Source organism: Marmota flaviventris, chromosome 7 (assembly GCF_047511675.1).
Source record: "Marmota flaviventris isolate mMarFla1 chromosome 7, mMarFla1.hap1, whole genome shotgun sequence".
Taxonomy (NCBI): domain Eukaryota; kingdom Metazoa; phylum Chordata; class Mammalia; order Rodentia; family Sciuridae; genus Marmota; species Marmota flaviventris.
This window is the reverse complement of record NC_092504.1, coordinates 36,983,093-36,998,121: the sequence shown is the minus strand read 5'-3', so window position 1 is coordinate 36,998,121 and position 15,029 is coordinate 36,983,093. Positions and strand designations below refer to the sequence as shown.

Sequence of the window (15,029 nt, the reverse complement as noted above, 5' to 3'; positions counted from 1 at the left end):
CACATTAACATTGAAATCAATATTGCACCTTATATTTTTGGCACCAAATTCTTAATTTTCAAATATTATTATATCAGATACCTCTTAAGATAAAGGCACTAGTCTTACTGGAAACAACATTTCTGTAATGTTCTTTCTCCTATTACTACTTCTTTATGCAATTAAAATAATCTTAAAACTATTCTTTATATAAACTTTTTGATTAAAATTTCTATCACCCCAATTTTTCTTTGAACTATTTAGTGTTGATAAAGCAGATGACGAAGATGATGAAGATTTAACAGTGAACAAAACATGGGTTTTGGCACCAAAAATTCATGAAGGAGATATCACACAGATTCTCAACTCATTGCTTCAAGGCTATGACAATAAACTTCGTCCAGACATAGGAGGTAAGTTTGAGTTTTCTTCAGAGATTTTGATGAGTATGAAAAATATCTTCATTGATGCTATTTAAAACATTTATCTCATATTCTTTTGAGTATCTCCTGTATGTCAGAGGCCATGTTGAGTTTGAAGGTTATTGGTTGAAATAGTCACTGTTCAGAAGTTTACAGTCTTGGGTAAGACAAAAGACAAACATTTACAACATAATTATTTTATAACTACTATCTTAAAAGTGCTACTTCACAGTTATGATAGAACTTTCTGAAATACTGAGCAGTATTTCATAAAAGAGTCAATGTTTGAAAATAATTCAGAATTCTGGTTTTATGCCAATTCTGGTTTTGTTGTGGGTTTCTTTGTTTGTTTGTTCTTGTTTTGTTAGAACTGACAATTGAACCCCAGAGTGCTTTGCCACTGAGCTATTACCCCAAACCTTTTTAAGTTTTATGTTGACACAGGGCCTGTTGAGTTCCTGGAATTACAAAAATGTGCCACCACACCCAGATTCCATGCCACACCCAGATTCCATGATTAACCTTTTCTTGAGGACACCTTAAGTGGAAGTAGTCAACTAGTTATTCAAGAGACTAACTAGTTATTACTCTCATTTCATTGTGATTTTGTAAAAATTTTATAACATAATTAACTTGTAAGTTTTCCTCTATAATGGTTTAAGACAGACAAACATAAATGAACAAAGATTTTCTTGAATTGGATTAAATTTGTAGTCAACAAAATAAAAATTGGAATCGTTACCATATTGAACTTTTGCCATGCCAAATTCCTGAACATTCTATTTTTTTTCTATTTATAGATTTAACTTTCTAAATTATTTTCTCATTAATAGTGTTAGCATTTTTGTTAGATTTAATTGTATATAATTGGAGGTTGATGCAAGAATGAACGGGTTCTTTAAAAAAGGTATATTCTAATTTTTAGTTTTTAGTATGCACCAACAGAGTAGACTATTTTCATATTTACTCTGATCTCAAGCCTTGCTAAATTTATTAATTTTAATTACTTATTATTGGGTTCCTGTGGATTTTGTTTTTTCAATTGGGAATTGAACCTAGAAGTGTTCTTCTTCTGATTTACAACCCAGCTCTTTTTAAAATTTTATTTTGAGACAGGCTCTTGCTAAATTTCCCAGGCTAGCCTTGAACTTGTGAACCTCCTGCTTCAGGCTTTGGCCTCCAGGGTTGCTGAGATTATAGGCCTGTGCTACATTGCCCAGCTCATCCACTGAACTTTTTATAAGGTAGAAAATAGTGACTATTTTTGCAAGTAGTGAATGTTTTGCTTCTTTATTTCAAAAATCATACATTTTCATACCATACTGTTCTGAGTAAGATTAAAGTACAAGGTTGAATATTTTTATTTCTTATATCAGAGAAAGCAATTCATATTTTACTAGTCAGTATGACGTTTGCTCTGGGCTTCTTTTTTAAACCATTCTCTGGTGATTACCTTCTGTTCTTATTTTGTTAGACACCCCCAAACCTCATGTTTCAAATACTTTCTGTGCAAGGATTGAAGTAATCATATTGGTCATATTTTGCTTTTTATTTCTATTTACTGTTCATGAAATAAATAATTTTTCAATTTTAAAATTTTCATTCCTTTTGTAAATGACGTTTGATTCTGATATAGTAACTTTTAAAATTTATCAATAGGTTCAATTTGGTAATATTTTGCTTTGAAATTCTGTATGTTCATGAGGAATATGATATTATTTTCTACAATGTATTTTTCCTTTTGGAATCAAATTGTACAAGCATATACTAGTTATGTGTTTCCTCCTTTTTTATCTCTGAGTTTATCTAAGATGGATGCTATTTCTTCCTTAAATATTTAAAAGAATTCTGGTTTTGTGCCAATTCTGATTTTGTCCTGGGTTTCTTTGTTTGTTTGCTCTTGTTTTTTTTGTATTGAAAATTGAACTGAATTTGTCAGAGTCATGTTGGCTTAGAGGGATTTGGGGGAAAGATTTTTAACAGTTCATTATTTTAAATATATATAAAATATGTGAGCTTAATATTTTTCTTTTCTCAATTGCAACAAGTTAAACTTTATAAGGAATTTAATCTAAAATTTTCAAATTTACTAGTATTGAATAGTTACATTATTTTGGGGACATATTTAATCTTATTATGAGTTTTTTCTTTGTTATTTGTTATTAGTAATCTGTTCCATCATTTGTGAATTAATCTTGAATTTTTTTCTAATTTTATTTTTTCACAGAAACAAATTTTGACTTTTTCAATTTCCTGTGTTAAACAATTATCTTAAATTTAATTGTTTTATAATGTCTGGTTTATTATGCCAATCTCTTTTCATTTAATTTTCTTTTCCACTAGATTGCTTAAATCATTTTATTTGAAAATAAATTCTACACTGAGTAATGTAGTATCTGTACATGAACTTTAATTTTTCTGTTTTTTTTTAATGACTATAATAATTTCAAAGAGTACTGGCAAGTTGAGTGGCTCTGAATTTGAGTTTTTCTGATGTTTTTTATTATGAGGATGAGATTAGGCATTTTAACAAGAATACCACAGTGATGTTCTACCCTTTCAGTGTGTTACTGCAGGAAATCCATGTGTAAATATATTTTTTACTCCTTGTGACGTTAATTTGATTATGTGTTTATGGCTTCTTTTGGATTTCTCTACTGGAAATACTTATTTTTACCTCTTTGATTTTTAAATATATTTAGAGGAGATACTGTGGTGCAAATGTTTCTCAGTGTACTCTTGGCCACTGCTTGAGTGTTCACCAGTGTTTCTTATATGTGACATTTATTACTCTGTTGTTTGCCATCATTGTATTAATTGTACTTCTACCACAAGGAAGAGCTGTACTTTCTGTTCCATTTACATATTTGCATCATTAAAAACTCATGAACACTTGTTTTATTTTGTAATTTATACACCATTAATCTATTTATGTGGTTATACATTATTAGAGATTTAGCCTCTGGAGCCTCCTACAATTTAGTTCCTAGGTCCTTGCACACATTCTATTATTTTCTAAGCTCCTGCTGTCTTTCAGTACATCAGACCCTCCAGATTTATCTTGACCCATCAATACAGCTCACTATTTCTCCTAGAATACTTAGACTTCCCCCAACCCTCCCACCTTTTAAGAATGATATTTGGAATTCAAGATCTAAGAGTTTATTTCATTCATTAAAACTGAGTGTCATTGCTATGTGACCCTCTTGGTGGACAGAATTGTGTAATAAAATGTGCTCTACACACTAAGAGGCATCTCTATTTCTCTTTTTTTTTTGAATGTATACCATGAATCATGAATTTGAACTGATAGCTCTGATTCCATTTCAAACACCACAGGATTCATTCCAGCCTTTATCATTTCCATATTTGTAACTCCCCTTTTCAGCATGAGAACTTGACTCTCTTGTATCCTATTTGCTCAATTCTAATAAATAAATAATATAGTTTTAGAACTTAATGTATCACTGTATATCATACATAATTATGAAGACAAGTTAACTAATGAATAAAATATTTATGTACGATTGATTTTATCTTTTGTTTTATAGAATATAGTCAGAATACCGTTCCCCAAATTTAATCAGGTTACTCTTCCTTCAACCTTCCTTCCAGTGTTATTATGTTCTTCATTTTTAACACAGTTTGATCCAAGTGTTACTGATGATATTTAATTTTCAGCTCATACCACATTATGGTTATTTTAAATTATTTTTATATGCATGGGGAATTATCATGGCTTTTATTCAGAATCATAAGTGAATATATAATTTGTGCAATGTCTCTGTCCTAATTTTCCTTCTATTTTGTTTTTATTTCTATAATGAGCTAATTAAGGTCATTAGTTTGCACTCTCTGTATTCATTTGCACAAACAAGTAAATACAGTTATATTTTATATGCATTGTAATCCCATGTGGAATCATGACTTATTCAAACATTCTTCTATGAATGATTGTTTCCAATAGCTTGCAAATACCAAGAATGTGTGTATATGTTTTAATATTGTTGGACACTTAATTCATGCTAAATTCCTAGACCTTGTATGCATGAAAATATATATGCATATTTAGTTTTTCTCGTTATCAGTTGACAAATTATTTTCCCAAAGTCTTATGCCATTTTTAATTTCTATCTATAATATATGAGGATTCCTGTTTCCCAGCAGTCCCAACATCAGGACATATTGTCTTAGCCTTCAGTTTGGGCAATCCTAAGAGCTGAGAAGTGGTTTCTCATTGCTGTTTTAATTTGTGTTTTCTCTAATTGTAAGTGAGAGATAATGTTTTATGTTTGAATTCCAATTTAATATCACTGTTGGAAATTTTATGTTCACTTTTATTTCCTATTTTTCAATGGATATTTGAGTTTTTACACACACACACACACACACACACACACACACAAACGGAATGCAGTGGGCTCCATAAAAGATGTTCATGTCCTAATCCCCAAAACCTGTGCATGTAACTTTAATTGGAAGGATGATCTTTGCAGATAAAATGGAATTAAAGACTTTGAGATTAGGAAATCATTTGGAATTACCTAGAGGGCCCTAAATCCAACTACAAGAATCTTTATAGGATAGAATACATAAAGGTAGGAAACACATGCACAAAGGCAGACATGTAGAGGAGAAAGAGACATAAAAGTAGTCTGCAGAGAAATGAGGATTACTGCAACTACCAGAAATTGGAATAGATTCTTCCCAAAAGTTTTCAGAGGGATTGCAAACCTTGATTTTTGGTTTTGGCATTCACCATGAAATAACAAATCAGTGTATATTTAAGCTACCAATATTTGATAACACTAACCACAGCCCTAGAAAACTAATTCAGTATTGCTTACCCTTATTTTGTGATATATTATGCAAACATTTTCCATCAGTTTTTCAGTTGTCCTTTGGTTTTGTTTATAGAAGATTTTTGTTTATTTCTTCTTATTATATATTCAGACTTGTCAATCTTTTCTATACTATACTGAAGTAAAAGAGGAATTCATCCATGTTCCTTTCTAGTGTTTGCATGCTTTTATTTTTTGTTCCATCAACTATTTGGAGTCTATAACTGTTCTCAGTGTGAAATCTAAATCTAATTTTATCCTTTCTAAATGACTATTCTATTGACTCAGCATCATTTATTAAAAAATCAATCTTAGCCTGCATTATTTGATATTTACTGAGTTATTTGTGCTACCATACTTTGTTAATGATAGAAATTCAATGGTTTATTTACTTTTTCAGTTTTATTCTGGCTATCCTTTTATATTTTTATAAACCAACTTTATTGCCAACAAGCTTAGTTCCTCATAATAAAGTGGTATCATTGTATTATATTTTGAAAAATCGACTTTGGAATGACAGACATCTTTATGGCATTCAGTGGTCTAATATAAGAACCAAGACTATCTCCATCTCTTCATATTTACTTTGTGTTTTACAGCAGTGTTTAAAAGATTTTTTCACACAGATTCTTACATTTCTTAAACTTATTCGTAAGTATTAAATTTTATTTTTTTCACTGCAAGTAATGTTTTCTCATCCATATATCAAGGACTATTGATTGATCGATGTTCATTTTATATTCTAGTACTTACTTTTTATTGTTAATTATTAATTCCCTAAGTATTCAAAATATATTATTATACCTCTGTTCCTTTGGTTGCTGTGACCAAAATACCTAACAAAAGCAACTTAAAGAAAGACATGTTTATTTTGGCTCTTTCAGAAGTTTCAGTTCATGGTCAGCTGGTTCTATTACTTTGGGCCTGAGATGAGGCAGAACATGGTGGAAGGCTGTGGTAGAAAGTTTCTTAAATCTTGGTAACTGGGAAGAAAAAGACAAAGAAAAGAGATGGAGACAAATGATACCCTTCCAGAGAGTACCCCGAGTGACCTATCTCCTCAACTATGCCCACCTTCTGAAGGTTTCAACACTTACCAAAAATGACATAAAATTACTAATCTCTCAGTGGATTGATCTACTGATATGGTCATAGCCTTCATGATCCAATCACTTCACAAAAGCCCCACCTCTGAAGATTGCTGCATTGGTGATCAAGTGATCAACACATGAGTCTTTGGGAGGACATCCCAGATTCTATCCATAATAATAGCATATACAAATGGATATTTTTAGTGCCAACTGGTAATATTTATTAACAGTTCTATTGCATAATTTTTTATTCTCTCTCATAATACATATTTACAAATTAGATTTACATCCTTGTGCTAATCTTTTAGTCTTTAATCTGCATCAACTAGTTAAAAATTTTCATAAATAGTCTTTTTTTCCTGAAGTTTTTTCAGTCATTTCTTCCTTGAGTAGATTTTTCACATTTTTATATGTTGAAAATTATTTTTCTGTGAACTTGATCCTTGAAGGACAGATTGGCTGGATACAAAACCCTTGATTTATGCTTTTTATCACTGAGTTTCTTTTTTTAAATTTTTTATTATTGGTTGTTCAAAACATTACAAAGCTCTTGACATATCATATTTCATACATTAGATTCAAGTGGGTTATGAACTCCCATTTTTACCCCAAATACAGATTGCAGTTTCTTTTCAATATGTTAGTTCACTGGTGACTTGCTTTGTCGAGTTATTTTTGAGAAGTCTCATATCCATCCAATTGCTTAGTCCTGTTACCTTTGGCATTTTTCTTTTTATTTCAACTGAGTAGTTTTATAGTTATATGTCTCAAGTTGTTTAACTTGGGTAATCTTTTTTTCCAAATTTCTAATTCTTTTCATAATGTAATTTCAGGATTTCTTTCTAGTCTAGGAAATATTTACTTATTGACTTATTGATTTATTTTGCATTTCAGGGTTTAACATTTGTTGCAAGCTATTATATTGGTTTTCTTCATGGATTTAACTAAAAACTATTTAATCACACTCTGATTTACTTGTGTTTACACCACATGTTCTCTGGTCTTCTGACTTATGTTTTTCACATCTATGTGCTCTAGTTTTTTCCTGCCTATTACTACATTTTTTTTGTGTGTGTGTATTGATTGTCAGTCATCTTGTAATTTTATCTTTTTTTTCCATTTCTTTCTTTCCTACATTTAATCAATTCTCTATTCATTTCTGCATTTTTGTTTAAGGGGTCAGGAAAGTATATTCTTCTTTGTTGCTTTCTAAAATTGATTTGAAGTCATTTTTTTTCTGTCCCTAAGTGCATGTTTAAATACATTTAACCATTTAGAGCAGTTTTCTATAGGACGCTGACAAGAAAAGTGTTTTGGGGATTTTTTCCATGGTTGATTTGTATTGGATCTTGTTTTCTTACTTTGTAATAATAGTTTTATCATTTATTTTGTGATTCATAGGTGTTTTGTCAGATTATTAGTTGATTCATGCTCTTACGCCATAATAAGAAAGCCTGGATCCTTTGAATGGATATGTTTATTTTAATATATACATATATATATATTAGTTGTAAATGTACCTTTATTTTATTTATATGTGGTGCTGAGAATCGAACCCAGGGCCTCACACATGCTAGTCAAATGCTCTACCACTGAGCCACAACCTCAGCCCTCATGGATATATTGCTATGGTGGTGTGTGTTCTCTGATAGGTGCATATTATGTTTTTGCAGGAGCATAAAATCCACCTCTCTTTGTTTCTTTTTCCCATTACCATACAATTTCTAAAGTGGATTTTTTTGATATTTATCTTTGCTCAGAAAAAATTTTTTTGTTATAAATACTAATGTATCAGTTTTATATATTAGTGGGATTTGCTGTAATATTTTCATATGTGAATACATGTGCATCGATCATGTCCATCACTCTTTCTGCATCTGCTGCCACTTTCATCTCTTCCCACTTCTGCTGACCCTCTAAAACCTAGGATTAGACTCTAGTAATCTCTTTTCTACTTTTACATAGTGGTTTGTGCTTAACATGATACTTTCCAGTTTCATCAATTTCCTGCATACCAAAACCTGTAGAATACACAAAAAACAACACCAAGAGGGAAATTTAGAGCAACTGGTGCCAGCATCAAATAATAGAAAATTTCAAATAAATAACCTAATGAATGTAGTTCAATACCTTAGAAAAGCAAGAATAAGTGAACCCTCCCCCCAAATAGAAGAAAAAATAAAGAGCAAAGCAGAAATAAATGAAATAGAGACTAAAAGATCAATAAAAAGCATCAATGAAATAATAAGTTAGTTCTTTAAAAAGATAAACAAAGTTGGGTGTGAAGATATGGCTCATTGGTAGAGCATTTTCTAAGCATGTCCAAGGTCCTGAATTTGATGCCCAGCACTGGAAAAAAAAAAAAAAATAAGATGAATCATTATCTAGACCAACCAAAAATGGAGAGAAGACTCAAATAAATGAAATTAGAGATGAAAAATGAGACATCATTACAACAAGAAGAATTTGAGAAATCATTAGAGGTAATTTGGAAAAATTATATGCTCTAATTTGGAAAATCTAGGAGAAATGGACAATTCCTGGATGAATAGGACCTACTGAAATTGAATGAATAAGATATAAACATATCTAAATAGATTAGTAACAATCAAAGATGAATAAGTAATAAAAAGTCTCTAACAACAAAAAAAAACTCAGACTAGATGTCTTTACCACAGATTTTTTTTCAAACTTTTAATGAAAAACTAATATAATTCTCTCCAAATAATTTCATAGAAATGAAAGTGAGGAAACTCTTCCAAACTCACCCTACAAGGCCAACATAAACTGATACCAAACCCTGACAAGGACAAAACAGTAAAAAAAAAAAAAATCTGTAGATTGATATCCCTAATCAGCACAGATACAAAAATCACCAACAAAATGTTGCATATTCAACATCACATCGAAAAGATCACACACCATGATCAAGTTGGTTTCATTCCAGGGATGTGAGGATAATCTGATACATGCAAAATCAATAAAAGTAATATGTAACATAAATAAGATCAAGACTGAAAAGTCACATGATCATATCCATAGATACAGAAAAAGCATTTTATATAATTCAACATCCCTTCATGATAAAACTTCTGAACAAATTAGGAATAGAAGGACATACCTCAATATAATAACAGGTGTATGTAGCAAACTCATAGTTAACATCATATTGAAACATCTTGTTTTGAAGACTATTCTTTCATAACACACACATTTATATACTTCTTTTCTGTTAGTTCTTGTTCTGGTCTTGGAACATATTTTTAAATATTTTCAAATTGGCAATATGCTTCTTCTCTTTAGTGATCCTTTTAGATATATCACAGGCCTATTGCTGACTCCCTTTTTCTCTCTTCTGCACACTTTATTTCAGTCTGCAGTGTTGATGAAAAAGTCGTAGAGAGAGTTCTTGCCAGCATTTGATTTTCTTTTTTTCACTTTTTAATTTTTTATTTTTGGTAGTACTGGGGATTGAATCCCAGGCCTTGTGCATGCAAGACAAGCACTTTACTAACTGTGCTATATCTCCAGCCCCTTTTTACTTTTTTATAGATAGTCTTTTGGAAATTTGGGTCTTCTGTCTTCAAGCCACGCTGAGGATATAATTTTTGTGTACTTTTATTTTTCCATTTTTTGTTGTTCTGTGTGATTTTGGAAGATGGGGTTTAAGAAACTTATATGAATTTCCTTAAGCACTGCTTTAACCATTCATATTTTATTCCTTTGTAATGTCTTCTTGGGGACATGGATTAGTCAAATAAATATTCCTTAGTTTTGATAACTGGGCTTTTATTTAGTTTTATTTTATCACTGATACTTAATTTAATTCCATTGTGACTGGAGAACATACTCTTTGTAAAGTTTCTCTTTCTCCTAAGGAATAGTCATTTGAGTTGTCTCAACTGCGAGCTTAAGGTTGGTACCAGAAACCTCACACCTTGATTGTCCAGTTATCCCTGAAACAGTTGAATTTCCTCCACATTATTGTAAATGCTTAGACACCATTTATATCTGGTTTGTCAGCATCACATCATACACATGAACACTGCAGGAATTAGCAAATACCTTCAGGGGAAGTTGCATGTTGAATGTTGAACTAAATTCCTTATTGTTTCCTTCCAGCCCTTATTCAGGTTTTTCTCTCATCCCAGTGAGATGATTGTAAACTGTGATGTTGGTCTGGATTTTCTTTGTTGGAAGATGTTTGGTTATAAATTCAATCTCCTTAATAAACACAGGTTTTTCTTTAAGCAAATAAAGATTTATTTTAATGTTTTTGAATTTTTTGGTCAATTTTACTAACTCATAACTTGGCTTTCATTCTTTCATATTTTGTGAAAAAAAATTTCCTTAAATTTCTTTCTGCTTCATGGATTATTTTTAAATATTGCTTGACTTATAAATATTTGGGGGAATTTTCAAGATCTATTTTATTGTTATTGATTTCTATTTTAAATTTGTTTATTTTAACCTCATATAAGTGTGGTACAACCATCAAAACCAGAAAGATGATATTGATATATTTACTACCATTGAATACTAATGTTCAGTTTTCACTTGTCCCAATAATGTATTTCAAGGCTAAGGATCCAGGTCAGAAATAGTCATTTTTTTTCCTCTCCAGTAGTGAATTTTATCAGATATGAAAGAAAGAAGTAATATAAATCTTATAAAATAACTTTTAGTAAGTGGAAAAATAGAGATTCCCAACTCATTTCACTAAATCAGTATAATTCACTCAATATAATTCTGATAGATAAATCAGACTGAGATGTTTTAAGAACTGAAATGTATTGATTAATCTCTGTCAATATATGAGTTGAATGAAATAACATACATTGAAGGAGTAACTATAATATCTATAATATCTAGATTAGTGGAGCTATTTATTTACTTATTTTTAACAACTATTCTTGGATGATAAGAAATAAAAACTGTAAAACTGTTCCTTATGATTAGAAATTTTAATTGACCTTATTTATTTTAATAAGTAAACATTACCAAAAAGCTATATAACTGGCTGGAAATTTCTTAAAAAGATCGTAGTAGGGTGACTAAGAAAACATGTTTAAATTGATTGAGGAAAAAAATTAAAATATTTATATTTTCTTATTGATAAGCCAATTATCCACATCAAGGATTGGTTGTCCTCAGTTGTGCCTTAGTTACGGACTAACCAAATGTGGAAATTTTATTGGTCTCACTGTTTTCTTCTTTAATATATTAAAGTTTTTCTTCCTCATCCTATTCTGTGGATGCTCAAGTTACTGTGACTCTATTCTTTCTATCTACTCACTCCCTCTGGGAGTTTATCTACTTACATTCTGCTGGTGTTCTTAAAGCAAAGTACTTAAATCATAGCACAGAAAGAGGTTTTGCAAAAATGATCTAATGTCATCTCTATCTGCCTTCTATATATTAAAAAAAATGTAATTTGCTGTAGCAGTACATGGGTTTTTGACTCATTGTTACACTACTGCAAAGAAAGATCTTTGATCTTATTGTGTATTGATGAATTAAACATAGTCTGTGTCTACTTTCAAGACATCATTAAATAGTCCTAAAATGACAATTCCTTTTCAGTTGCATTTTTCAAGTTTTGAATTAAAATATTGTGTTTTTCCTTTTTGAACATCATGAAGATCCTGCAGTTGAACAAACTTTATACTAAAAAAAAAAAATCATAGTACTGAGAAAAGGTATCTTCTCACCTTTTAAGAAGCTTTAATTTTAGTTTTACCCACAGTATTATTCATACCCTTAGTCAATCAAAGTGACAAGGACTCATTATTAAGGAGCAGTTACAAATTTCTTTTGGTTTTCTCTTAATTATATATTTTGTTGCATAAAATCACCAGCAATAGTTTCAAAATTAATCTGGGATATTTTGTTTTACTTTCAACTTTATTCTTCCTCAACTTTTGGGCATGCAGATTAAAATATAGATCAAAGGCCAGCAGCATAAAATTATAAAATAGGTTACAAAATAACAACATGATTCATACTTTGCAAACATATATTTATTTAATGATTGCTAATTGAGTATCTTCTTTATTGATAGCAGTGTTCGACCTTGAACTTACTGTCCCAGCCCAGGTGCAGTTGCTTCATGTTGATTATATCCCCATTGCTAAGTAGCTCATATATTAAGGCCAGAATTAAGGGTTTTATGATATATGTAGCTTCATCCTATAGTTAGCTGGGAGATTTTGATATCCAGAAAGTAGGGTAACTCTCCTACCAAACTTTCTGCTCTGTAAATATGACAAATATGTCCTTTAACTAAAAATTTCCTCAAGAATCATTTATTTCTCAATGTAAACAGTATTCAGCCCTGAGTATTGAGCAATAAAATCAGGAACTTAATATTGTTGATTCATCAGTATACTTGAAAAAAAATCTATGTAAGAATGGTATGCGCTTACCTCAGTTATAATTGCTTTATGTAAGTGAAATTAAAATACCTATTTTAGTATTTTTAATTGGCTTTTGGAAAAACCAGTAGCTGAAATTAGCTTAATTACAGATATTAATTGGCCACAATGTATAACTTGTCAGAAAAAATGTAGCAAACAATTAAAACAACTCATCTCAGAAAATATCATCAACCTAAGTTAAATTATAAAATCCTTTTATTTACATCATCTAAGGGTTGACTAGCAGGGTGAGTTACCTTTTCATTTATTGTAAAAGTATGAAAGCTTAGTTTCACATACTGAAACTGTTTTTAAAAATATTTTTAAAAACACATTTCTAGTTAATAAAATATGTATAACATGTAAGAATTTTTTTTTGTCTGAGGGAAAAAAAGTCATTATGTAATGTATGTTTTCCTAAAAGAAGTGTTTTTTTTTTTTTTTATTGCAAGGGGTAAAAATAAATATTGTTTTAAAGCCATGTAAGTACTATTTTGCAAAATGTCTCTTTACCATGGAGCTTTGGTAGCTTAGAAACTGTGCCAGATTGGAAAATAACCAATAGAGAGAATAGGGCTGCAGAAACATTCAGACAGGCAGATTGGGCCATGTATTAAAGGTGGAGATATATCCTGCCAGGTCATTCGCAACCTCTGAATTATAAGTGATAAATACTAGACCAAAAAGAGAATACAGACAATTCAGCAAGGGGAATTGAACAAATGTAATTAAAACTCTACTGTAATACCAGAAAATTTGAACCTACAAGGTATTTTTTTTTTTGCTTTATCTCATTTACCTTTCTCTTTATAAAATTCTTTGTGAAATATGTGACAGATCATCTTCTTGAAATGCTCGTCTTCTTGTGGTTCACCTTGTAAATGCTTTATATCCTTCCTTAACAAGCATTTTCTGAATTAGAAAATGAATCCTTGGTATCTTATTGGGTGGTGATCATCAAGGGAGTAATAGAAATTATGTGAAAATGTTTTTCATAGCAAACAGAAAAATATATGGGTATAAATCACCATTACTCAGGTAAATTTCATTAAAGGAATCTGTTTTAGTCAGCTTTTTCAGTACTGTGAACAAAAGACCTAAAAAGAACAATGTAAAGGAAGAAATGTTTATTTGGGGCTCATGGTTTCAGAGGTCTCAGTTGGTAGATGGTAACTGCATTGCTCTGTGCTCAAAGTGGGGCAGAACATCAAGACCAAAGGGCATGGCAGAGGAAGACAGTTCTAGACATGGCAACAAGAAAGGAGAGAGAGAGAGAGAGAGCTAGAGCGAGAGAGCCAGTGCTCTGCTCACCAGAGACAAGACATATACCCCAAATGCAGGCCCCCAGTGACTTACCTCTTCCAACCACATTCTACCTATTGTTACCACTCAGTTAATCCATTTCAATGGATTAATGCACTGATTAGGTTTAGAGTTTCATAACTCAATCATTTCATCTCTGAACTTTCTTGCATTATCTCACACATGAATCTTTGGAGGACACCTCACATGTAAACCAAAACAGAACCCAAAAATCTCATTGATCTCAAGAAGTCTAGAGCACCATCAAATAAGGCACTGCTGTGGATATTTGTTAACTATATCATTTGATAAGTGTTCACAAACCTGACAAGTTGTACACATTTTGATATAATATAAACGTATTGAATGTGCCTTTTAAAGACTAACTGGAAAAATACTAATGGTTACATACAATGCACAATAGATAAGGTCCATAGGGATGCCTGTACAATAACTGAGAATTAAGTAAATAGGTGCCTTACATTGGAACCTTGGAATTTGCTATCACCAATCTAAAAGAATGTTGCTAATAAGGGAGGGAGGAAGGGGGTATGCATAAATATTTATTAAGATCATATGAGTTAGACCTGGAGGTGATTTCTTTACAGACATTATGTCCTTTAATCCTAATAGCTATATTACAAATTCCAATGTATGCTACAACTGGTTCTTGCTGGTTCACAATAGACATGTAACCATATATTATTCTAGCTCTGAATTCCGTGATTTCATATTGATATCTTTAATCAGGCATTGAGGGAGTATTTGCAACTTTGAAATCAGTAAAAACTACAAATTAGTGCATTTTTTTCACCTCTCTGTGAGCAAGTTTGTTAAACATTTAGCAGAACACTATAGGTAGGCAATAAGGAGAGTTACATACTATTTAGGTTCTAGCATACCTCCTAATTCAAAATTCTACAAGTTAATTATCTAGCAAATATTTTAGTGAATTAGCTTTCTTATCTCAGGTAGCTC

At 31.0% G+C, this 15,029-nt stretch overlaps 1 protein-coding gene across 2 annotated transcripts in view; it reads left to right on the top strand.

The window, feature by feature from the left end:
* Positions 1 to 15,029, top strand: part of Gabrg1 (gamma-aminobutyric acid type A receptor subunit gamma1) — a 74,159-nt gene that overhangs the window by 19,980 nt on the left and 39,150 nt on the right. For both annotated transcript variants that reach the window (XM_071614788.1, XM_027937819.2), the window contains exon 2: positions 244 to 392. In XM_071614788.1, the coding sequence (XP_071470889.1) occupies positions 244 to 392 (149 nt within the window). The remainder of the gene's footprint in view (positions 1 to 243; positions 393 to 15,029) is intronic.